General features: G+C 39.3%; 3 protein-coding genes across 3 annotated transcripts; 1 reads left to right on the forward strand and 2 right to left on the reverse strand.

Moving 5' to 3' along the window:
* The first annotated feature begins 1,079 nt into the window (after window positions 1-1,079).
* LOC106708822 (cell growth regulator with RING finger domain protein 1) lies at window positions 1,080-12,952 on the forward strand. The gene is made up of 7 exons (XM_014500376.2): window positions 1,080-1,577; window positions 8,602-8,753; window positions 10,426-10,561; window positions 11,794-11,938; window positions 12,011-12,118; window positions 12,196-12,373; window positions 12,455-12,952. Exons 1-7 carry the CDS (start codon window positions 1,480-1,482, stop codon window positions 12,592-12,594), a joined length of 957 nt encoding a protein of 318 aa, XP_014355862.2. The 5' UTR covers window positions 1,080-1,479; the 3' UTR covers window positions 12,595-12,952.
* Window positions 12,953-13,344: 392 nt separating this feature from the next.
* LOC106708602 (intraflagellar transport protein 46 homolog) lies at window positions 13,345-17,756 on the reverse strand. The gene is made up of 7 exons (XM_045681928.1): window positions 17,162-17,756; window positions 16,336-16,435; window positions 15,872-16,010; window positions 15,110-15,288; window positions 14,797-14,897; window positions 14,236-14,348; window positions 13,345-13,640 (listed from the first exon to the last, which is right to left on the reverse strand). Exons 1-7 carry the CDS (start codon window positions 17,585-17,587, stop codon window positions 13,346-13,348), a joined length of 1,353 nt encoding a protein of 450 aa, XP_045537884.1. The 5' UTR covers window positions 17,588-17,756; the 3' UTR covers window position 13,345.
* A 598-nt stretch (window positions 17,757-18,354) lies between these two features.
* LOC106708821 (GRIP and coiled-coil domain-containing protein) lies at window positions 18,355-23,859 on the reverse strand. Its single transcript, XM_014500375.2, has one exon. The coding sequence runs from the start codon at window positions 23,484-23,486 to the stop codon at window positions 18,858-18,860; it is 4,629 nt and encodes a 1,542-aa protein (XP_014355861.2). The 5' UTR covers window positions 23,487-23,859; the 3' UTR covers window positions 18,355-18,857.
* Window positions 23,860-26,062: the final 2,203 nt, after the last annotated feature.

Consider the following 26,062-nt stretch of genomic DNA (forward strand, 5'->3'; position numbering starts at 1 on the left):
TGTTTTCGATTATACAGTACATGAACAAATAATACAAATTTACTGATTGACACCACCTGTTTCGTCTGCAATTATATTATTGTAGTTTGGTATAATAATACGAAAACCGAAAACGTCGATTAGCGTTTTACCATTATGCCTGGTTTACATTAAGCCAGCTCAGTAAGCCAGTAGCGTTGACCTGGCATGGCTGTTTTGCCGTTTTTGTCTACATTCTGTCAGTCCAGTCTAAGGTGTCGATTCGTATAGACTACTGACATCTAGAAATCAGTGGAAAACACTTTATAGACATACACTACAATTAGTACTACAAGATTGATAAAGTTTATATTGAGTTTAAAAAAAAAACATTTAAAGAGGAAGTTAGTGAATATAGATATTTAGAATGCTAGGTCCAGGATTTTGGTTAAAATAAATTTGATATCTTAGGCTCTCAAGGTGTAAGCATTAAAACGCAGTAAATGACAACAAAAACTAAAAATCATTTTATATCCTGAAGAGTCATTTTTAGTTACCATTTTATGAATATAGTCTTTTTCTAACTGTAGACGCATTTCTACTTCAGGGCTCTATTTTAAATTCCGACCCAGTTTTTACAGAATGTGTTTTATTCAAAAATTGAAAAATGACAAACAAAAACTGTGATAGATAAAAATTATCTCGCACCACCTTTTTTTTCCGATTCGCAGTCCAGATAAAATTTCCCTAAAATATGCAACGCGTGGTTCCTACATAATGGTTCTGTAAGCACTGGCTGGCTTAGGACAGGCCGTCTACATTATGCCAGTTGCGGCAGAATGGCTTAACTGCCCTGAAAAGTCGAACGCCATCCCAGTTTTCGGACTGGCTGGCTTACTGACTTCGGTAGGTGTCTGCATTTATGCCAGCTGATTTCAAGCGCTACTGGCTTACTGAGCTGTAAGTTGGCTTAATGTAAACCAGGCATTACGTCAAAAAAGTATCAAATTTTATCCACGTGGCGCTTCAAATAGGCACAAAATAGCTATCATTCCATCTCGAAGCAGCCTGTCTAGAGTATACAGATGTATGGAGGTCGGCAGATGATTGGTGATGACATGACACGACCGCTCCGCACGCACTCCCCCCACCCCGCTCGCTCGTCCTCGTCCTATTCGTCCTCATCCCATTCTGTCAAATTTCTTCGTACAGTGATCGCGTATGTTTCGTCGTCAGCTATTTGGATCAATGATTTTGTATTTGTTATGATCAGTGACCATACTTCGAATAACAACATCGACGGCTATATACGATCGTGTAAAGACAAGGTTAAAGTGACGGTGGCCAAGTGTTGTTGCGTAAATAATTGAGCAACCGGCGGTCGTATCCACGACGAAATGAACCGCTTTTTCGCAAAATAGTCTAGATAAAGTCTAGAGTGGTGTGTGACAGTGCGGGACCGATGCGTATTTTACGCCCTTGCTTTATTTTATTGCTATTTAGTGATCGAGAGTGACAATCATGGGGTCCACGGGGCTGACTTTGGCAGATTTACCAAACATTTTTATAATGCTAGGTGCTTTAGTTGCTTTGTTCGTGATGCTAGTCATACTTCTTAGGTGAGTTTGATAACAATGTCATATCTATATCTATTTCCTTCTAAAATGTCTAATGGTTACTTTTTTGTAGTCTGCTTTGTACTTCATGTAGAAATTAGAAAGATAATAAGTGTTGTTTACTCAGCTGATTGCTGTCACACTGTGCTGGTTGGATGGCCAGCTTGTGATAAGTGTAGTGCAACATACTATGTGCCTTATCTGTCTCATCATAGTGATAGGACATTTTATTTCCATATAAAATCCACTAGAATAAAATAATGAATGGAATGAGAAATTAATATTATACAGTATACAATTTAATGTTTGTGTTTGAATGGCAAACATTTTAAATGGTCACAATTTCCTACCACACTTCTGTTAAACTTTATCTCTCTATCATTGATATTATATATAAATATAAATAAAATAAGTTTGTTGGTTGCGAAGTCATTTGTTCAGTCAGGCTGCACTCAGTGGAAATAAAATCACTCAACTACTTTGATATTTATGATGTACATCTAAAACTGAGAGTTAGGGGAGTAGTGTTATGTTTATAATTATACATTATAACAATGGTACCCTCATCATTTATTCATCATGTATGAGAGATTTCTCATAACATTTCTATACTTTAAATATTTGTACCAAACATTGACAAGCAAAATTATTTCTGAGATAAACTAGGAGTCTCTATGGTACTAATCAAATTGTTATAGTTAGTAGTGATCTAGTTTTGTGACCTCAGCAAAGTGTAAAGCTGAGCCTCTAACAAAGAAAGAATATACAGGGAATCAACAATTACAGAGTATGAAGACTTTTATGCAGTTAAACATAGTAAGTAATATGTTGGTGGCGTCGAACAAAATAGCCAAGCGGCCAACAAGTAGAGAGCAAACAAATGCTACACATAATATATTGAAATATTTAACTACAAGCCATGAAAATTGTTCAGTTCAAGTAGCTTATTTGTCATGTTCATCATCAGCTCACTATAAATCCCCACTGAGGGGCTCGGAGCCTACCCCAAGTTAGGGGTGACTAGGCCATAGTCAACCACGCTGGATAAGTGCGGGTTGGTTATTTGTCATGTTGAAACATTCCAAAGCCAACATTAGATACAAACTCAGTGTTTTTTTTTTAACAAATGAACTCTAAAAATAGAATTACTTAAAACTGGTACAAATCTATATATATATACTAGCTGTCGGTCGCGACTCCGTCCGCGCGGAATTAAAAAAAAAAAAAAAAAAAAAAAACTGTAAATCTAAACCATTCTCGAATCTCCACGAACACACACAAAAAATTTCATCAAAATTGGTCCAGTCGTTTAGGAGGAGTTCAGTCACATACACACGCACACAAGAAATATATATATTAAGATAAAAGAAAGTCGTGTTAGTTACACTATTTATAACTCAAGAACGGCTGAATCGATTTGACTGAAAATTGGTGGGTAGGTAGCTTAGAACCAGGAAACGGACATAGGATAATTTTTACTCCGTTTTCTATTTTTATTCCGCGCGGACGGAGTCGCGGGTAAAAGCTAGTTAATAATAAAACAAGTCTGAATATTAATTAAAATACAAATGTCTTTTTTTCCTTATTTTATCCTAAATGTTGTCACTTTACTATTATTATCTGTATCTATAACATACTTACTGTTGTTTCTAGAACTTTGGTGAATTAAATTACTAAAAAAAAGTTTGTAAAAAATATATTTTTTTCACATGTTAATTGTAAAATTTATGATTTTTTTTTCATATGTTAATTGTAAAATTTTACTTCCCATAGATGAGGTAAGTCTTGTTTTAGAATTCATAACTGTATTTAGTATAATATTGTAAGTTGTGTGCATATTATAATTGATAATACAACATTTTAACAACAACACAAGTCAAGGCACAATATTAAAAGCTATTTTTCAAATTTTTTGCACTCTTATTTATGTATGACATTGACCTTTACCAGAGTGTCAATGTTAATCAAAGTGTGTCATTCTATAGGTGTATCTAAAGTAGAGACATAAAATACCTCTTTCTGAGAGGTGGGAACTGAGTTTATTAATGAAAGCAGTTTGACATAAGGTAGCCGCTCTGCCCTGTTTGTGTTATTTTGATGTACTAAAGTTACAAAACTTAATGAAGTCAAGTAGAAGAAAATTTAATTTTTGTACATTGTGAGGACGTTTACAACTTTTACGATGACTCAGGCTGCCTGAGGGCCTATGTCCGAGTAATTGATGCGTCCTGCCCCCCCCCCCCCCCGCACCCGTCGTAACTTCCCGCTGGCCTTTCTCGTCCCGCCAGTCTAGACGCACTAATTGCCCCTTATGTTGAAATGTCTTTTGTCATTCAATCTATTATTTTAACAGACTTAATTATACTCCGTAGAGCGCCAGTGGCTCAGGGGTTAAGCTCTTGACTTGTTATCTGCAGGTCCAGGGTTCGAAACCCCCCATGTACCAATGTTTTTTTCGACTTTCGCTTTACATAATATGTACATTTATCCGACGTTGTGAAAGTTTAGGAAAACATCATCATCATACAATGTGTAAAGTCAACTATCAGAAGGATAGGCTCCGAGCCCCTCAGTGGTGACGTATAGTGAGCTGATGATGATGAATTATACTCCTATTTTAAACATATAAAGTTAAAATTACTCCCTACATCTGTGAAAAAACTCTAAGTTGAGACATTTTCAGTTTATGAGTTTTACAGTCCACCGCAACTTGGATAGCTGAAAATAAAAAGGACAAATGAAGATTTTCTCATCGGTGACAAGTTTGCTGCACGCCGCACCGCAATAACTATGTATTCTAAGAAATGAAAATCTTCTAACTCGATTTATTATCCGGAAGAAATATGTTAGGCGCAATTGCATCACCGGAAGTAACTAATTACCCGTAAGCCTAATTTATTTTGTTACTTAACGAATGGACCGGGACGTCCGCATGCAATACAGCAGCCGGGCATCGAGTGTGCAGCGAGTATGCAACGACTAAACAAATGCAATGTGCGTGAAGCGTGTCAATTATTTTATTATAATTTCCATACGATCAGAGCTTATTTGACTTTAGTTTAAGTTCATTTGTACACTACAACGTTCACGGTAAGAATGTATGCGGTTGCAAATTTACGTCTGGCTTAGCCCTAGGTGCAGAGGAACTTAGTTACAACATTCTAAACTAAAGCCCCTCCAGACAATGAGCAGAGTTGTTTTAGTTTATTTTATTTCCAATGTTTATTTATAAAAGAAATAACAAAAGCATAACGGACTGAATAAACATGGCCGTTGCAGCCAATTAGCAAAGACAAAGGCGTGCCGGGACAGCGGCACGCCGACTATTGCATACAGTTTCAGAAGTGAGGCGGTGCGACGAAGCAGAAAGGATATACCTTGGTGGTTTTAATTTCACACGTGCGAGAATTATTGTTTATTTACTTAATACAAACTTATTCTCACTGTAGCAATAATGATGTAGATAGTCCAGTTCCTTCAGAGAATTTAAACAATTGGTATATTGCTAGGTATGAGAACCTCGCGTGCCGAAAGCTCAGCTCGCGAATGTTTGACAAGGCGAAAGAAGGACAGCGTATTGATGTCGTAAGATCACACGGCACCGGATTACATTTAGATGCATGCATTGTATTTTATACCAAGGCGAAATCTTATAAATTATAAAACAAACAGAGCCGTTGGGAATCCTTACTTTTTCGTTCGATGTGTCACGAAGCGATTCCTTATAGTAGTTCAAAAGTGTATGAAACTGACACGTGACAGTCACGTGACCAATCGAATGTTATTAATAATAATCCTTACTAATATTATAAATGCGAAAGTAACTCTGTCTGTCTGTCTGTCTGTCTGTCTGTCTCGCTTTCACGCAAAAACTACTGAACCGATTTAAATGAAATTTTGTACACAGATAGTCTAGAGCCTGAGGATGGACATAGGCTACATTTTAACGCAAAAAGGGGTTGTAAGGGGTTGAAAGTGGGGGTGAAAGTTTGTATGGAATTATCGTCATTTTTACAGATAGAAGGTTGAAACTTATTTTCAAGGCTAATTTGATAAAGATAAATATGAAATTAAATTTTTGGAAAAATTTTACCCCCAAGGGTGCTAAATAACAATAGGGGATGAAATTTTGTTTGGCAATATATTCGGTTTTGGTGAATGTTTTGTTTAATATGCTTTGCTGTAACCCTTACCAATATTTAGTCTAGAGCCTGAGGAAAGACGTAGGCTAAATTTAAATGCGAAAAAGGGGTTTGAAGGGGTTGAAAGTGGGGGTGAAAGTTTGTATGGAATTATCGTCATTTTTATAGGTAGAAGGTTGAAACTTATTTTCTAGGCCGCTAATTTGATAAAGATAAATGTGAAATTAATTTTTTGTAAAATTTTACCCCCAAGGGTGCTAAATAACAATAGGGGATGAAATTTTGTTTGGCAATATGTGAGGTTTTGTTGAATGTTTTCTTTAATATGTTTTGCTATTACCCTTACCAATATTTAGTCTAGAGCCTGAGGAAGGACATAGAGCACATTTTAACGCGAAAAAGGGTTTGCAAGGGGTTGAACGTGGCGTGGGCGTAAGTTTGTATGGAATTATCGTCATTTTTACAGTTGGAAGCTTGAAACTTATTTTTTTGAGGTTGCTAATTCTATATAAATAATTGTAAAAAAAATTTTTGTAAAAAATTTATGCCCAAGGGTGCTAAATAACAATAGGGGATGAAATTTTGTTAGGCAATATGTAAGGTTTTGGTGAATGTTTTGATGTTACCCTTATCAATATTTAGTCTAGAGCCTGAGGAAAGACAAAGCCTACTTTTTAACGCGAAAAAAGGGTTATAAGAGGCTGAAAGTGGGGGTGGAAATTTGTATGGAAGTATCGTCATTTTTACAGTTAGAAGCTTTAAACTTATTTTTTAGGCTGCTGATTTGATATAAATAAATATGACATTTTAAATTTGTAAAACTTTTACCCTCAAGGTTGCATTATAACAAAACGGAATAGGGGATGAATGTTTGTATGGGAAGATGTTTATGTGAATATTTTGTAAGTTTCATATTTTTTGGCATTTTTTATAAGTTTAAGTAAAAACCACAACAACAACATAATTCACGACCCGTAACCCAGAGGGGTAGGCAGAGACCCAGGACCTACATTTGGCGCGGTCCGGGCATACCTCTTTCTATGTTCTTCTACATACATCAAAGCATAGTACGTTGATTAAATAAAATAATTAGCCCAAAAAAATGCTACCCAAAATAGTATTTCACGCGGACGAAGTCGCGGGCACAGCTAGTAATAATAATAATGTTTATTTAATTCAGACTACAAAGATCCATATTATTATACTAGAGTTAGTAAAGGCTTAATAAGTAATGTTAGTAACAAAAATAAAGAGAAAAAATAAATAAAACAAAATAAAATAAACTATAGACTATTCGTGACCGGGATATGGTTGTTACTCAGTGATACAAGAATACGCTAGTCTACATGTATATTTATCCAGCGAGCCAGCATCACTGAGTCCCACCTATCCAACAAAGCATTCAGGATAACGTTATGGCTGTCACGCATTCGGCGCAGTAAGGAGGCGCAGCGCTTTCGCATGATGGCATCGAACCCATCTGTACGAGCCTCCGCGAACATGCCGGAGGCGCTGCAGTAGCGTGGCAGCCCCATTAACACCCTGAACGCGTTGTTATACTGAACCCGCAGATCGCTGTATGCCCTCCGCGTATAGTCAACCCACAGACCGCAGGCATAGAAAGATTGACAGTATGCCTTAAAAAGAGTCAACTTAACATGTTTGGTACATTTGGCAAATCTGCGGGCCAACATATTGCAGCGAACAGACAGCGATCTACGTTCTTTTTCAATATCTAGATTATCTTTCATATCCTCAGTGATCCAGTGACCCAAATACTTAAATTTGTCCACCTTTTTTAATTGAGTTCCACAGAGCAAAATGTTTGGCACGTTAGTGTAGCGTTTACGATCCGGACAGAAAATCATAAATTCGCTTTTCACTGCATTATATTTGAGTCCATGTGACACCGCATAGGATTCACAGATCTTAATAAGCTGTTTCAAGGCCCCTATCGATGGGCTCAGCAGTACCATATCATCGGCGTAACTAATATTATTAAGACAAACTCCGTCAATATGACAACCGATTCCCGTACTGCTAAGCTCATCGATCAATTTGTTCATGTACAGATTGAAGAGCGTGGGTGAGGTCAAACCGCCCTGCCGCACTCCACACTCCAATCTATACCCTTCCGAGAATGCACCTGCCCATCTAACTTTATTATTTTGATTATTGTACCAAAACTTAAAAAGTAGTGTTACATCATCTGTCAGATTTGTTTCGGTTCTCATTTTATTCCAAAGAACATCATAAGCTACAAGATCAAACGCCTTCGACAAGTCAAGATAACAGGCATATACTGGCGTTTTCCGTGCAGTATAGTATTGGACAGTCTGCTTGAGGCACATGATGGCACTCTCAGTAGACAGACCTGGCCTGAAACCGAACTGCGCGTCGTTGAGCGAGAAGGTACCATCCATGCGCTGGCCAAGCAGACTGTCCAACACCTTTGCAATAACTGTGGCAAGTGATATTGGCCTGTAATTGGACAAATCGGATGCATCGCCAGTTTTGTTTTTTATGATGGGTACAACAACAGTACGCATAAGTTTCTCTGGTAGGTATGAATGACCCACACATAAGTTAAAAAACAATGACAAACATTCCGGCAGTTGCACGCCAGCATGCTGCAAATGTTCAATGCTGAGACTATCAAAACCAGGTGATTGTCCTTTCTACATACTTTTGAAGTTATGGAATCGCTTCAAAGCGAATGCACTTTGCCTGATGGGGAATGTCAAAGATAACAAAAGCATCATGGGTAGAACACACTGACTGAATAAACATGGACGAACGTTGGCTTTTCTTTTCTGAAGTTAGTATCGGGTGCAGTGGTCGAATATGTTTTGTGCAGTAAAAAAGGTGTGTGCTGTTATTTGCAGGAACATGGAAGTGATCGGCATAGTGGGCGAGGGCGGCGAGGCGCGCGGGCGGGCGTGGGCGCGCAGCATGCCGCCCCCGCGCGTGCTCATGCAGCGCGTGCACATACCCTTCACCTTCAAGCTGGTCGAGAACCTGCCCGTCTCTTACTCGGGTAAGTACCTAATTCCTACACAACTACTAACTTCTCACTACTGTACCGTATGTGGTCATCTTCAAGTCTAGTCCGACTTGCGGGTCTCCGATATCTCCGGTGGAACACTGGTGCCCCACTTAACTCTGCTTATGCGCTACCCACTTGAGCATAAACTCTCTTTTCAGTGCTACGGCATCATGCAGCGGTCTTCCCGATAAAACCTCCATAGTTCCTTACTTACAACCTTACATTAAAACAATATGGTTTGGAGTACAAATGATTAAGTACACATTTTTTATTACTTTTAGTACTGAAACTCTATTTGGTTACATTAAAACCCAATCTTTGTACTCGTTTTGTATTCCCCGCTGCCGCAGCCCGCGCCGCCCCTTGTCTATGATCTAGCAAATGTATGTAAACATAGAGATTTCTCGCAATCCGGTGTTGTAGAGGATGTAGGCAGTGCTTTACAATTACATTTATTATGTTTTGATAAAAATGAATAAAGTCGTCAGTGTCAGATAACATTTGTATTAGTCTATAATTTGTATAATTTGTATAATTTGTATATTAGTCTATGTAAAAAAATATACTTTGTAACCTTGACTAGTTACCGTCAACGTTTACCGACGACGACGTCAGTGTGCAGGAGGAAAGTGTTGGTGACCTCATGATTTATAATGATCCCTCATGAGAAGAGCAAGGTGAGGCGGCGAGAGGTACTGGCTGGTCCCCGAGGACGGCCGGTAGAGCACAGCTGCGCTAGGTTGCAACACACCGCATTAATTCGGCGCACGCACTGCATGAACTTGAAACAGCTCACGTCGCTCGCTCGCTCATTTGAATACCAAAAGAATTGTTAATCATCATTAAAGATTACGATGAAGGTTAAATGTATCTCAGTGTTACTTTGTTCATTAGCTCGCTGTTTGTTTTGAAACACACCATTTGCCTGTTGCTGTATAACTTACGATATAATATTAAAAATAGAAAACAAACGTTTTTGTAAACAGGTGCAGTTGTCCCCGCCGCGGTATCGCTACTTCGCCACAGTCATCAATAAACATGAGATAGCATCGCTTGACATTTATGTACGCGACACAAAAATGTGAAACAAAACCTACGTCCAATGTAGTTACAATCGGATATAGCGCACAGCAACCGCCTACAGTATAAAATTATCACTTAACGCGGTCTGGGTGGTAAAAGTCAATAAACCACCCATCTTTAAAATAAGCGTAATTATTTTTGTAGTTACAGTTATGGTTAGTATAACGGCGCGGCTTTGCCTGCAGCCTCCAGCCTTCAGCCTACAGGAAGAAAGGCACAAGAAACGTCTGAATGAGCACTGAAGTCTGAACTAACTAACTAACAGAACTATATATATATATATATGTGTGTGTGTGCCTTTTGACAGAAAATTTCGAAATATCCGAATATTTTTGGCATAGTAACGTTTGCATAGAAACCAGTTTGCGGGTGTTTTGAGCAGGCGCGAGGTTAGCGTCGCCGAGCCGAGTTGATACCGTTACCTTTCGGCGAGCGTTTGACCCACAAAGTGGGCACAGCGATGCCTTCACCTACTGCTCTACTCACCGATCCGTGTCGTCAAACATCATAACACATTTGATCCAAATATATTTTATATTGATTTAATGTTCATGGAACGTAATGTTTGATAACGTTGCAGGCGTGGAGTGTGTGGTGTCGTCTCGCGTGCGCTACTGGCGTGCGAGCTGGTGGGGCGCGCCCGTGCGCGACCTGCACCTCGCGCTGTGGGCCGCACTGCCCGACATCCTCGCCTGCGACCACCTCAGCTTCGAAAAGTGAGTGCCCGTCGCGCCACCCTGCCCCTGCCGTAATCGGTCATTACGTATTTTAAATGTCTTATCCGCAAGAAGAGTTTCTGTAAGAGCGCAGATTCCCAGTTGGTTGCTCTCGTACGCCCATCATTGAGTCACGCTCACGCCACGTCCTCGGCGTGACTTTTCACCGCGAGTCACAGGAATATCACTGGTGGACGAGGCTTTTACACATGACGCAGGGGTCATTGTTTAGTGCGATAATGTTAGACCATACGACGAGTCATTTAGATTCTGTTACCTGTGACAACAATATTCCGAATTAGCCGCAGAGCACAACACATTGCACCATCAATGTTACTAACAGTTAGGTTCTGAGTACCAGGTGACGGCGTGCGTCTGCGCATCTCACTCAATGTTCACGTTTGAAGTCTGAATTTACATACATAACATAACGGGAAAAACATATTTTGTATATTTTGAGATGATTTTCAGATGTCGTCATCTTCATTAACTTAAGCGGTCGTTGATTACGTTTTAATTAACGATTTAAACAATGGCTAGACAGATGTTATGTTATATGCAAATAGTCTGTTCACCAATCTGTGGTGTACTTAGTACGTTCCGCTGATACCCAGTAGCGCTGCCATCGGTCGCGCGCGACTAGTCGCGAGAAATAAAGGTGTTAGTAATGGTATAGGTCTTAATGGCCCGGAATAATGGAAAAAAATAATTTGTATTATTTAACCCATATCTAAAATAAATACGCAAAATATTTAAATATAAATTACTCGTCCCATATCGTTAAAAGATTTAATTTATTAATTTTGATAGTCTAGAGGCGTAACTTCCTTTTAGCGCCGACTGCAAACTGCTAATATGTTTATATCCTGCTAAATCACCAAGGTTTTCTAATAATTAAAGCCGTAGTTTTTGCATTATAAGTTTGCAAATAAAACAAATTTAATATTTATTTAAACTAACGCGACGATCCAAATTTGTTCATCAAATATTGTGCTATATAAATTCGCGCGACCTCGAGCCTCAGACAATTATACACTGAGTGTGACGTCATTTAGTTTTGTATACAGAAAATAGCAAACGAACAATCGTCTCAACCTCATAAATTTCTTATTATTTAAATGACATAATAATTTAATCTCTAAACCAATGTAATGAGGCATATTTTCCGTTGTTCCTAAGTTTGAGTGTTTAATATGAGAAATGGGATAACGACAATATGTCGTTAATTCCAGATTCGGTCCGCACGAGGAGCGGCGCGTGCGGCTGGCCACGGAGAAGCCGCCCGCGCTGGGTGCTCCGCCCCGCTCCCGCTACCCCCTGGTGGTGGTGCTGGCGCGCGACTTGCGCGACACGCACCGTCTGCGCCCCGACGACACGGTACCCGCTCCCCCCACAGCAATCCACAAACTTCTTCGTAGAGCGGGGTACATGTTCTTGTGTTGCCCGCAGGTGGCGCTCGTGAGCGTGGTGCACATCCGCGACGAGCAGTGCGCGCTGCCCAGCGGCGTCATCGCGCAGTACCTCAAGCAGGCCAACGGCCACCTCTCCTGCCTCAAGGTACGCCCCGCCCCACACCCAAAACCCCGCCCCCGTCCCCGCCGCTGCTCATACTGAATGTGCGTCGTGTTGCGCAGCAACTGTACGTGTCGGGCGAGGTGGGCCCTGTGGGCGCGCTGGACGCCGTGGACGCGCTGGACGCGGTGGACGCGATGGACGCGGGCGAGTGCGCGCTGTGCTGCGTGTGCGCGTCCGCCCCGCTGTCGCGCGCGCTGCTGCCGTGCCGACACGCCTGCCTGTGCGCGCGCTGCCTGCGTGAGTGTCTGCGCCGACACGAGGACACGAGCCAGGTCACACTTCACCACTCCACTAAACGTGCACTCGTACGGTTTTCAGCGAAGCTGGAGAAGTGCCCCATCTGCCGCAGCGACATCACCAGCTACTTCTGTCTGCGCAACGAGGAGGAGCCGCACGCGGACCGCAAGCCGCGCCTCGCGCTCAACCGCCGCCTGCTCGACCTCTTCCACTACCACTAGCCGGACCTTGTTGTGGTGTGTGTGAGGTGCGGCACAAAGACATTAGTGTACGTTGTTGTGAGGAGCAGTCCGCGGGCCCCGCAGCGCCCTGCGCGGGCCAAATTATTTGTGATATTTTTTTGCCGACCGACCGACTGGTTATTTATTCGATTGTGCAATAAAATCCGCAGTCACCACTGACACTTACCGATCACTGGACTTTCCTTGAGGTCCTCCAGCCCCGCCCCGAGCCCCGCCCCGAGCCCCGCCCCCGGCCCCGTGTTATGTATGAACAAAATGAGCTATTCTGTGATTTAACACATTCATATCATAGTTAGCTCAAAAAACCTTGTGGTGAATAAATACTTTAGAAACCACTAAAATGATGTTAACATTCTTATCTCCAATGTAAAATTTTGTCGCCGACCGAATAAGTTAAACTGAATTTGTGTTCAATCAAACACAAACAACTGGACTAATTGTAATTTAACTAGATTTAATACTTTGTTAATAATTAGCAAGTAAGTTGTAATTTTGTACAGCCGCGTGTAGTCTTCCAACTTAGCTTAGAGTCCTAAAGTAACGTAACCTAGATCTCATTGTCACCTACTTTATAAATATATGCAGCTAATTATATAAATGTGTATCATTGACATCGACAACGACAACGTTCTTCAACTTAAATAACCTTTATTGAAACGTTACAAGATAAACAAAACATAAGTTATTTTATAATGCAACATATTATCTCAACTAAATGGCACTCGTAGTGCTAAGTGTGTGCGGCGGAGTCCTCGTCGGCCTCCCTCTGGCGCTGAGCGTACAGCTGCGAGCTCTTGACGGCGGAGTAGAGCGCGAACAGCAGGTGCAGCGCCTGCAGCAGCGCCCGCAGACCTCGCCCCGGCACCGGCACGTCCAGCACCGCGCACGTCAGCGCCGCGTACTGCGCCAGCGAGCACTGCAGCCCCGCCCCCGGCACGCCCACACCCGCCCCCGCCCCCGCCCCCAGCACCGCCTCCACGCTCGCCGGCCACTCCTCCATCAGGCTGTCGATGTCCGGCATTTTACTGAAAATGTACATTAAAAATATGATACATTTTCATCCAATGACATTTTGAGAGATTGTACAAGTTTGACAAAGACTTATGTTAAGTAATCACCGACGTGTTGAGTGAACAATTAAACATTCTGCCAAGGAGGTGGCATACTGGCCACTAACACCTTTGCCTTTTTAGGTATAGACGAAAAAATAGAAAAATATAGACGAAAAAAAAGGCTCGCGCGGCGTATTTTGACAACGAGATGTAGTAGCTATTAGAGAATTATGAAATCATAATAATATATATACGAATGTGAACTGTGATCCTGAACGACTCAACAGATCTTGATGTAATTTGGCACAGATGTAGAACATAGTCTGGAAGAACACATAGACTCATTAATTTTTTTTTAATTCTGCGAGGACGGAATCGTGAGCGACAGCTAGTATTTAATATAAACAAAACAAATGTATTCTGGTTGCCGCGCTACTCTTATCAATTTACACACGGCACCCGAGAGCATCCGCAACACCGGAGGCCAAATGTAGGTATGTCGCTCGCATTTATGAAAAATTAAAAATACTAGGGATACTGGTAGAGAATATGGGTGAGTGTGACCGACCAGGTGTAGAGGAGCGCGGGCGGCGGCCGGCCGGCGTGCAGCTCGCCCACGTCCCGGATCCAGCGCTCGATGGCGGCCGGGTTGCGCTCCGCCTCGCTGATCTTCCTCGTCAGCTGCAACACACACCTCTGTACCCTCGCCACCTCCTTATACACTATCACAACAATCTTACTTATATTATAAATACCTACAAAAGAATAGATAGGTGTTTGTTGTTAAGTATCTCCAGAACATCTAAAGGATCTAGCGAAAATTCGGCATAGATGTAGAAAGTAGTCTGAAAGAACACGTGTGCCACTAATTATGTTCTTTAAATTCGGAGCGGACGAAGTCGCCGGCGACGGCCTGTACCTAAAGCTAAAACTCGCCCGACAGCGGAACGCCGTAAAATGAGCAGTCGCAACATACTTGCAAGATACACAAAGGCGGGGGTTTTATAAATAATAGTATTTTCCTCCCGAGTAGTTAGAAACTTCATAATTTTTCCGTTCTACTCGTATTCATCGTTACTCAAGACAAGATCGAGCTCGAGACGAGAACTTTAGTGCGTGTTATAGTTACAGTAGTCTTGCCGCCGGCGGAGCGAGCGAGCGCGCGCAGGCGCAGCTGCAGCAGCGCCGGCTCACTCTGCGCGGCCGCCGGCTCGTCCAGCAGCGCCGCGCCTGCGCACGTAAAACTCACATTTTCATGTTTCATTAAAGATCGCATATATTTGATTTCTTTTAATTACTCATTGCCCCTGATTTATTGACTTAAAATATCTGCTAAGAAATATCAAAAAACTAATATTCACAGTATCCGAACTCGTGTGTATTTCATATCAAAAATCATTGTTTTAAATGAAAAACTTGAATGTGATGTAAATCGCACAGACCTAGGTTGTCAATGTGCTCGAGCAGGCGGTCCGAGAGCGGAGGCGCAGACGGCGTACCGAGTGGCGCGGCGGGCGGAGTGCTTAGCTTTAGCAGGGCATCACAGTCGCCCACGGCGGGCGCGCACTCCGGCACGAACGCGCGCAGCCTCCCCTCTAGCTCGATCTTCTGCGGAGTGTACCTGCAAACCAACACTAGCTAATGTATAAAAATATTATGTATTCCGCTGCCGTTCCGACAGCTTGGATACAACTTTTTGACGTGCAAACCATCTTAAGAATAAAAAACTATTTACAGTGAAAGTGCTCGCAATGTTGCACGAATGGGCCAGCTCGCCCGGTGCAATACCACGACCAAACAGAAGACAGCAAGCAGCCTGAAGTGGAAACAATTTCGCGTTTCCCCTGAATAGTTTGCGTGCCGGAGGCCTAATTTTAGTCCCCTTCCCACCGGTAATTTATAAGGATAGGGAAGAGGATTTGGCGTAGAAGAGGAAAATATCGTCTTTCTGTCTGTCGATTAAAAGTGGGCAACGGAACTGCATTTGCGAATGTCTATGGGCAGCGGACGCTTCGCAATTTAGGCGTATTCATGTGGTCGCTTGCTCTTTTGTCACATTTCGCTATAAAGTTTAGACATAAACTTTGCGAGTTCCGACCACGTAAAGTCACCACTCGCCATGAGCGACAATTTAGTTTGTGATGAGCCACGTCGTGCACCGCGGCGCCGCGCCTGTTACATCAATTCGCATGCTATTGGCTCACTTCATTATGTACTGGAACAGGTTCTCCATGTCGGGGGGCACCTTAAGGTCCTGAAAATTCTTGGGGTCGTAGGCGCCCTCCACGGGCAGCGCGCGCCCCGGCATATCGCGCACCGCCACATCCTCGCCGCTATCAGAATCTAAAACAAACACCGTAAGGTTTAACCTGTAATATCAAATGAATTGGCGTTATGTAGTAGATAGGAACACTTTATTACACGGTGAAAAGGCGATGTCCCTAGCCTTCTTTTCTTTTATATATTTTTTTTATTGTTGGTGCGGCGACTCTTCTACTGCGTACGTGCCCGCGATTGTGGCCCCAAGCTACTCACTTGACGTTTGCTACCATCAAACAAAAATGTTTTGTGTAGGTTTATACTTAACTATTTAACATTTTGTTATCAGCACAAAAATAAATCTACAACGACGTAGACACTGAGTGCGATGAATAGATAGAAGATTAACCAGAGTGTGAGGTGTCGCGGCGGCGCTGCGGGCCGGGGCGCGGCCGATCGCCGCCGCCTGCCTCGCGCTTTTCGGGTGTCTTCGCTCTCCTTTGCGGCGACTAAATACACAACAGAAAGTTATAGATATAAATAATAAAATGAGACAGGTATTTTCCGAAAACAAAATTTAAATTTTTTGCACTGACATATTACTTTTATTATAATTGTGTGAAATGTATTGTATTGTTGACAATATGTTGGCAGTTTCGTGTAACTAAAAAGAAATGAAGCGAAAGCAGTTGCGTTTCCTGAAATAAAGATTGACCTGATGCAAGAGCGACATCGCGCGTAGACAGAAAGCTATTTCCAACCGCCAAACCTCGCCCCGCCACACGAGGTCCGCGGAACCGGGGGCCAACATAAGCCATTAGACTTTCTTTTCAACATTTTATGTGGGAAATGTATATTTTTATTATATATAAACATTAATTATTAATTCATTATAATGTGATTAAACTTTTACTCTCTCAGACTCACTCCGTATGGTCAAATAATGGCAAAAATCGTCATTGGTACGGAACTGGGATGCCTTTCGACTACAACACGTTACAACTAACCCAATAACTTTGCTAACAAAAGGTGCTTTCAACTTTGATTGTATGTATGTGTATGTATTAATACATCCATTTGATCTCTTTGACAAAACAGAGACTACGATACAAGACTACTAAGGCAGTTGAAGCCACTTTTAATGTGGCTTGCTCCATAAAAACGTAATCTGTAATATTTGCCCTTGGTCGTTTGTCACAGACGTAAATACTATTTTGATGACGCTAAGCGCTGACCTGGTGGTGCGGCAGCCGGGCGGGTATGTCACCGGCGCCGGGCTCGCTGTCGCTGTCGCTGTCCGAGTGGAAGTCGTGCCTTGCAGTGTGGCGCGCCGGCGGCTGGAACCTGCTCATGGCGGCCCGTACGGCGCCCTCCTCGGAGCTCCCGGAGCTGTCTACTTCCTGCCCCTCCACCACTACGCTCTCGTCGAACATGACCGCATCCTCGCCGTAAATTACGTTCGCTTTCTCGCCGCCGGGCTGCGTCTGACAATGTTTGTCATTCGTTGCCATGACGACCTCAAGGGCAGGACAAGACCGCCCGGCGGCGGCGCGCTGACTTGCACTCCCCGACCTTTTGACTTCAGCTGGGATGATTCCCGATTCCTGGCACAGCGTGGCACAGCCGGGGCCCACGTGTGTCCGCGATGCCTTCGTAAACATATCGTCGAGTGAAAGGTCGTTGACCCATTTTGATTGTTTAACGACCGCCGTCTAAAATAATCGAGCGCGAGTTTAAGTCTCGCCGTGTCTTCAGATCTATTTCAGGATAGGTGTTTACGTTTCCTGAAAAATGGGACGCAGGAAGTCGCGCTTTCCGCCTTCAACTATGGAGCGCAATGAAATTATGTGTCTCGACACTTTTTTATGGATTGTAGCAAGTTGCAGTAATTCATAGAATTATTATTTAAAATAATTTATCCCTGATTATGTAGGGGCTTTTTAACTTTAGTAACGAAGAAAAAGTTGAAAGAATGAATTTTGTTGTATCACTTTTATTATGGATTTTGGACCACATAAACATCATAAAAACAGTTATAATTATAAGAACTTAGTGGTAAATAAAAGACAATTATTTATTTTATAAAAATTACTTTAATAACTAAAACAACATGCCTGACAATCGTTCACGATATATTACATAGATATAAAAAAGAAATTATAATTATGTCAAAAAAAATCTAATAACTACAGAAATAATACAAAACTATCAATTTATCATCACTCAATTATGTTATCAAAGATATTTTACTGCAACAGAAGATGTACAACAGTTACACAACAATTTAATTAAACCAATATTTAACATTTTATTAGGATATTTTATGGACGATAGAAAAATATAAATCGATACATCATGTTGAAATATGATTATCAAAAATAATTTTATGAATATTATAATCTTTCTACAGTAAAGTATCGGAAAATAATAATTTTTTCAAATGTAATGCGCATAATACAACGGTAAACAAAAATGTCATAAGATTTTTCCTTTATTCTAATGCAAAGCTTTGTCACCATGATTACAACGAGCAACATATTCATTTCCATTTTAACGAGAAACTATTAGTATACCGTATGTTATCTCTTGCTCACAATGTCATCTGATGACGTATCATAAAAATTAGTTGATGTTAGTTTATAATATCCTAATAAAGAATATAAAATAAGTTGTTACAATTTATATACAAGACATTCATTTTAATATAATTAGATTACAGCAAATTATGAAACTATCGATAGTTTCCGAGGCGGTGCATCAACTGTTTATATATCATTTTACATATTATCACAATAACAGTCTTTAAAATTAAAGTATGTTGGCACATTATATCCTGATATAGTTGACGTGTTCCTGTTATGAGGAGATAGTGAAGGTCGGTTTGCCGGCACAGCTTGCGGACTGAGGTGGTTTCGGTAGCGTCATGCTACTTTATGCCACTTTGTTTAAGAGTTCGTCGCAGATCGCCGTCAACTCCTCGTTGGCCTTAATTTTTTGTGCCAAAGTCTCCTTTAGTGAAGAAATATCCATCTCCTTCCTCTTTATCATGGCCCCATATTTTAAAACTTCGGCTTCGTGTGTCCTGTTCAACTTCTCAAACTCGTCGTTTTTATTGTTTAAATTGGACGTTGCGTGCTGCTTTAACAGTTCGTAGTTATTCTGTATCTTTATTACACTCTCGTCGAACTCCTTGATCGATCGTTTATATTTTTCTTCGTTGTCTTTGCAATTCATAATTATTTGTTTATTCTTCTCATACTTACTGTGCAGATCATTAAATGACATCGTCATGCTCGCCAAGTGGGCATTCTGTTCGTTCCTTTCATTTATTAGTTTCAGACGTTCTTCCGCATGCGCCTTCTTGTCCTGCTCGATTTCTGCCGTTAAACTCGCAATAGTCCTCTCGTATTCTTCGACTACAACCGCCATACCCTTGTTCATTTTGGTTTTCTCCACTAGACATTTGTTTAAATCGTCTACTTTGCGGAGTCTCTGTTCGCTTTCAGTTTCTAACATTTTAACTTGCGATTCTAATGTACGCAATCTTTCCGATAATTCTTTGCTCTCCGACCTTAGGCCGTCAACGTTTATTTCTTTTTCAGCTAATAGCTCTCTTAACTGTGTCAAGACTTGATCAGTTTCATTCGTTCGTCCGCGTACATCAACCATTGACATCTCGAGGTTTAACGCCGAGTTATCGCCACTTAACGAAAGGAGACGGTCTATAACAGCTATTGCTGGCGACGTAAACGTATGTGATCGCCGATTTGCTCTCGGTGGAGTGCAGGATTTGTTTCTTGGCGAAAACACAGAATTAACAGCAGGATTCACCACCATCATTGGTTTTGAAAGTAAAACAGTAGCATCTTCAAAATTGGCTTCTAAAGTGCTTTCTGTAGTTTCGTTAACGTTCCTATAAAAATCGATATTTGATAAGGCTTTTGTAATCTTCTTTGGCGTACTTTGGCCTTTTTGGATTTTATGAACGGATGCTGCGTCTGTGGACATTCGTTTTGCGAAGAGTGGATCAAATTTTAAAAACAAGCTCTCTCTGCCACTATCGGCAACAACATTGCTTTTATTCTGATTCAGGAGAAACTGAAAAGCCTCAGCATCGATAAACATTTCTCCTTTGTAGGCATTGTTGTTAATCTTTTGAGTCGGTATATCGGAAAAATCTATCATGTCTTCGTGATCTGATTTTTTATCAACATCATTAAATTCTTCGGTTTCGAAGAAAGATGCTTCTACAGTGTCATCGTCTTCAGTGTTGACTTCATGGACTGTCGTTTCTGAAGCTTTTGATGATGTGCTTACATCAGAAGAGTCAAGTTCGTTTTTATCTACACATAATTTGCGATCTACGTCTTGAGTGTAGCCTTCACATTTTTGAGAAAGATGAGTCAAATTACTAGACGGTACTTTGAAAATGTACTTAGAATCATCTTCTGCATCTGGTGTTGATGATGTAGCTATCGCTCCTTTCAGTCTTGAAATAAACCCGTCTGACATTTCTGGCAAATTGAATACATTTTTAGGATCACTACTTTTAACTGATGATATATTATTTTTATCTATTATACTGTCGTTTTCTTTTTTATGTGATGAAATATTTGCAGCAAATCGTTCTTGGCCTACAACATCGTGTTTGTTTAAAGCAGACTTGGAATCAGTCTTTTCAGTCTGACAAACAACTTCCTCTATAGATTCAACGAAAGTATCTTGGTCTGGTAGATTAAAAGGATTGTCGGGTGTAACATATGTTTTATTTATGTAATCTAATGAATTAGTTACATTTAAACAATTTTCTAATAGCAATTCCTCGTTCTTTACGGGATTTAAAATATCTGACACATTCACTGTTTTATTTTCTTCTGGTAAAACTATATCTTTAGCGTAAAGAATGTTTATTTCTTTGTTGTTGAAACAGTCGCGCTGGTTAAGCACTTCCGATTCTGAAGTTTCATTTATATCTACATTTTCCTTATCAGCTACTGAATTCAATATTGTTTCAATTTGAGTATTTTGGTCTTTTTGTACATCCTCGTACATTTTGTTACTTTCACCATTTATTGTAGTGTTCTTCAATACATTGTTTTGAACAAGTTTTTTAGCATCATGCATACTTGCATTTTCAAAATTTGTTTCTTTTTTTGGGTCCATATTAAAGGTTGTGTCCATAGCACAGTTATTTGGCTCATTCAAATAGGTATTATCAAAATTAGTTAATTTATCTGATAATTCATTGATATTACTTTCAATTAGCACAGTTTCATCTCCTATATCCATTGTTTTATTAATTTTTTCATTATTCAAAAAATTATTTGATTCTTTGTCGTTTTCTTTGAAATCATACATCATTGAAATTGTACTGTTTGTTACATGCACTTGATGATCATTGATTGCACCAACTTTACATGAATTCTGAGCTTCTATGGCGTTCTTTTCATTTTTTGTAATGTTTAAACTGCTACAATTATTCAGAGAAGCATGTTCACTTGTTGAATGATAAGGATTCATTGACAAGTCATCATTTTCAGACATACTTGTCCTAGAATGTTCATTATTGAATTCCCCCAATTCTAGTTGTTCAGTTTTAGTTTCTTTATCACAAACACACTTTGAGGGAAGTTTATAATCTTTTTTAATTGATTCAATCTGCATATTAGTTATTTCATTTTGATCATCATTTGTTTCTGTCTGGGTGTCAATTGAGTCAATAATTTGGCTTTTCGCACAATCTTCTTGTGTAGACATAGCCACATTATCAGATGGCTTTGAATTAGCGGTTTCCTGTTTATTATCTTGATCTAGCTTTTTTTCATACTCTATTTGAACATTTTTACAATAACTTTCTTGAGTCATTACTGACTCACTATAATCAACACACATGGCAGTTTGATTCAAATCTTGTTCTATAGTACACATCTTAGGTTCATCTGCGTCTTTTATAGTATTGGGAATCTCCATAAAGTCAACATTACTATCATCAGGTAAAGGAACTTCACTAGGATGAATTTTTTCATTGTAATCATTATTTGAATCACATATTGTCACAGTATCTTCACATAAAGTAATATTAGTAGGGTTTATGTACTCTTCTGCACTCAAATCATTTTTCTTCACACTCTGAATACGTTCGTTACTTGATGCAGGCATTTCATTTGTGTTGTCATTATTCTCTAATGCTTTTTCAGATGTAGAATGACTTTCATCTACAATATTTGTTTTTGATTCTACCTGATCATTTATGATGTGATTCAAAAAAAGGATTTGATTTGAATGTATTGCAGTAGATTCACAATTTACTTCACATGGCTTTTGTACCACAAAGGATTTGTTTCCTTCACAATCTGTTAATAAATCTTCAATGTTATCTATCACTTGTTTAGTATTTTCATGAATTAATTTATTCTTAGTTATCTCACAAGCATTATCTTTACTTTCAGACAACATGCTGTTGAAGGATTCTGCATTAAGTGTCATTTCGCAGTCAACAAACTCACCATCTGACTCTAGAGCAGAAACTTCATTTTGTAAAGAAGTGAGTTGTGCATTGATAATATTTCCACTTTGAGATATAGAAGCATTATTTGACATACTCATGTATTCTTCTGTAATGTTTTTAGTCTCACTTTGGTCCATTTTTAATGTTTTTGTAACATTTTTTGAAGTTTTAGAATAACACAGGGATTGAGATGGAAATAACTTGTGAACAGGAATTTTTTCATCCTTGAAAAATATAGTTGTCTCATCCTTCCACTGCAAGTCTTTCTCCAGGTCATCATTGAACACAATGCTCTCTTTTAAAGGACTGCTTTTTCGAGACTCGCTTGATGCTTTTTTGTTATTTGAAATAGGAGTTGATACCACAACTGTTTGACACCTAACATTTTCATTGTCTTTTAAAATTGAGTCATTGGGATTCAGATATTCTTGATTCATATTTATAAATGTAGTCTCAGCAGGGGGAATGGGACTTTGTGAGGAACGAAACATATTGAGTACACTCTTCAAACCCCTCATTATAGGGGAGCTTCCATCATGTTTGGGTATTTCCTTTGTGGGTGTTGTTGCTTCCGGTGTATGTGTCACAGAAGATGATGTACTTGGCAAGGATATATTTTCATCATTATCATTAGCTCCTCCTAGAGTTACATTGTTGTTGTCAGAACCAGGCTGTATGGTGCGCAACACTGACAAATTCCTATCATCAATTACTGTGTCACTTGTTTGAACTTGTAATGGAAGTGATTTTAAACAATTTACTGCTTCAGACATGGTGATTGTAGAATTTAAAGAACGGGTTAAATTATTATTTTCGCAGGCCACAGCAGTGTTTGTGCTACTTTCATTATCATTAAGACTTTTAGACATAGGAGAAGCGGCAGGAGTTATTGAATACCTCAGCTTCATGTTCAATTCAGACACATCCAATTCCTCATATCCCTTTTCCATGCAGGGAGTCCGGGGCAGCACATTGCTGTGATGGGAACTGTTTTCTTTGTTGTCGAAATCGCTATCTATATCATCAATATCCATGGGCTCCACTTGAGCCATTTTGCCAAATTCAATCAATTTATAACTTTTAACTTTCCTGTTTTGTATACAGCTAATACTGAACTACAATCCTTCCGTCGCCACTTGCTGTAAATGTCAGTCGATTCAACTCACTTAGCACACATTCACTTTATTATTTAAAGTATTTGATACACAGAGTTTCACTTGGATTTCTAACACATATCTATAAACGAATGCAATGTCATTAAAACAAAAATGTCAGAACATGAATTTCAGTCAAAATCTATTTATAACTTCGTTGTGGCGCAAACATCTCAACGTGGAAGTTTATATAACTCGCTCCCGAAGGAACAAGGGAATCTTGCCAAAAAACTGTTACGACCACACACAAATACGCCGCTCAATCTACCGAGACCGTTTTGCCGTTTGAAATGCAGTAACTTTTTAAAAATTTAAACGTCAATTTTAAACTTGCCACACTTTGCCATGATTTAATATTTTTATAGACGAAGTGTACTACTAATAATTAAAATTGATTTTTAATATGTACATACAAAAATATAAATCGTTGTAATAAGCAATAAAACAAGAAAAAAACTAAATTTTCGTAGATAGTTAAGAAGTTTAATCTGTACCAGAATGGCATTTTCACAGCTATTAGAATAGTAATTTGTTTGGTGTGGTAGCGATGATCCAGAAAGTGTAGATTTCCTGTAATTACGATCATTTAAGTATCAAACTGCTATTTTCTTAAATTCCCTGTTATTTATTTTTAAAAAATCCAATTCATTGGCACACTGTCAACACAACTGACATTACACCCTTACCACGTGTTGATCACGTGCAGACGGCTGACACCTCAGATGAAGAATTATATAGATATGGCATGCGCGTTCACCCGTAAGGGACAGATAGAGAGTACTATAGACTATACCTATATATATGTAAAAGGATTGGGGTTACCAGTTATTTGTTTTGTCCCGAAAATGAATAATTACGATATAATTTAATATAGACCAATTTATATATTCCCAATTAAATTGTAATTAATAAACGTAATAAATATAAAAAACAATGCGTAATTTTTGTTTATGTGACTAAGATTACATAAACAGATTTTTTTAGTAATACTTAGTCAGGTCATAAATTCTGTTACATGTTTAATATAAAATAATTGAAACAAGTTTATTCATTATGTGACCATTTATATACCAAAATGAACTTAACAAAACATAGATTCTTATGACACTAAAGTTTATTCAAAATGACATCCGTGATTTTGAATACAGGCCTTCAATCTGCTCGGCCAGTCGTCTATCACAGCACGAACGAGGTCCATGTCAATATCGGCGGCTGCCTTAATCAAGGATGTCTTGAGTGACTCCAAAAAAAGAATTTCCCGATATTTTTTTCCCGCGTACTGCTTCAACAAAGCGCGGCATCTCTTCAGTCTTAGGTCCATTAGACGAGCATTCAAACGATGTCCTATTTTTCTTCGATATGCACGAAGCCCTAAGTCTTCATAAAAAGCTACAAAAAACATACCAATATTATAGTCATATAATTTTAAATTACTCTGTATATCATTACAGTGAACACTACATGTAAAACTACTTAATATTAAACTATTTTGATTGTAATTTCTAAGAAACAAAATTTACATGGGACAAATTAAAAAGCATACTCTTTAAAATCAACGGGATAAGAAAGTATCAAATATTTAAAAACACAGCATATACCAGAATTAAAAACTCCTTTTGATATCTGTTGAAAATAGTATAAAAAATGTGAATTGTTTCATTTATATACATTATACATACTATAATTTATTTCCCCTAAATTCAGGGTAATTTTTACAACAAGATGGTGGTATTATTTTTACGGGTAATAACCAACCAATTTGAAAAGAAGTTTAATGTGGCCGCTTGTTTCCCAGATCTACAGTATATTATTTGACACAAATGACATCTGCGTTTGGGCGCATAATGTTCGAAAAATACTATTTTATTTTAGCTGATTTTACCCGTATTTTAACATATTAGTTATTACAAAGACTGTAAAGAACAACTAGTTTGTATTTTCTTCCTTATTTTGTATGAATACATGTGAATAAGTGCGTAGTTTCAGTACTTACGAGTGAAAGGTTATGTTTTTCTCTTTTCGCTCACTACGGCTTTTACAACCGACGATACAGCAGTATACCATGTTTTATAAACTTTACCTTACTAAAACTGTAATATCAAAATATTTTTGCACAATTACAGCCACTAAGTACTCACAATTTTCGAAAAATAGCACGAATGTCAAACTTTGTTAGGGACAACCTAGGTTGTTACCCGTTGGTACCCAAATTGGTTGGTTATTACCCGTAAAAATAATACCACCATCTTGTTGTAAAAATTACCCTGAATTTAGGGGAAATAAATTATAGTATGTATAATGTATATAAATGAAACAATTCACATTTTTTATACTATTTTCAACAGATATCAAAAGGAGTTTTTAATTCTGGTATATGCTGTGTTTTTAAATATTTGATACTTTCTTATCCCGTTGATTTTAAAGAGTATGCTTTTTAATTTGTCCCATGTAAATTTTGTTTCTTAGAAATTACA

Source organism: Papilio machaon, chromosome 17 (assembly GCF_912999745.1).
Source record: "Papilio machaon chromosome 17, ilPapMach1.1, whole genome shotgun sequence".
In the NCBI taxonomy this organism is placed as follows: Eukaryota; Metazoa; Arthropoda; class Insecta; order Lepidoptera; family Papilionidae; genus Papilio; species Papilio machaon.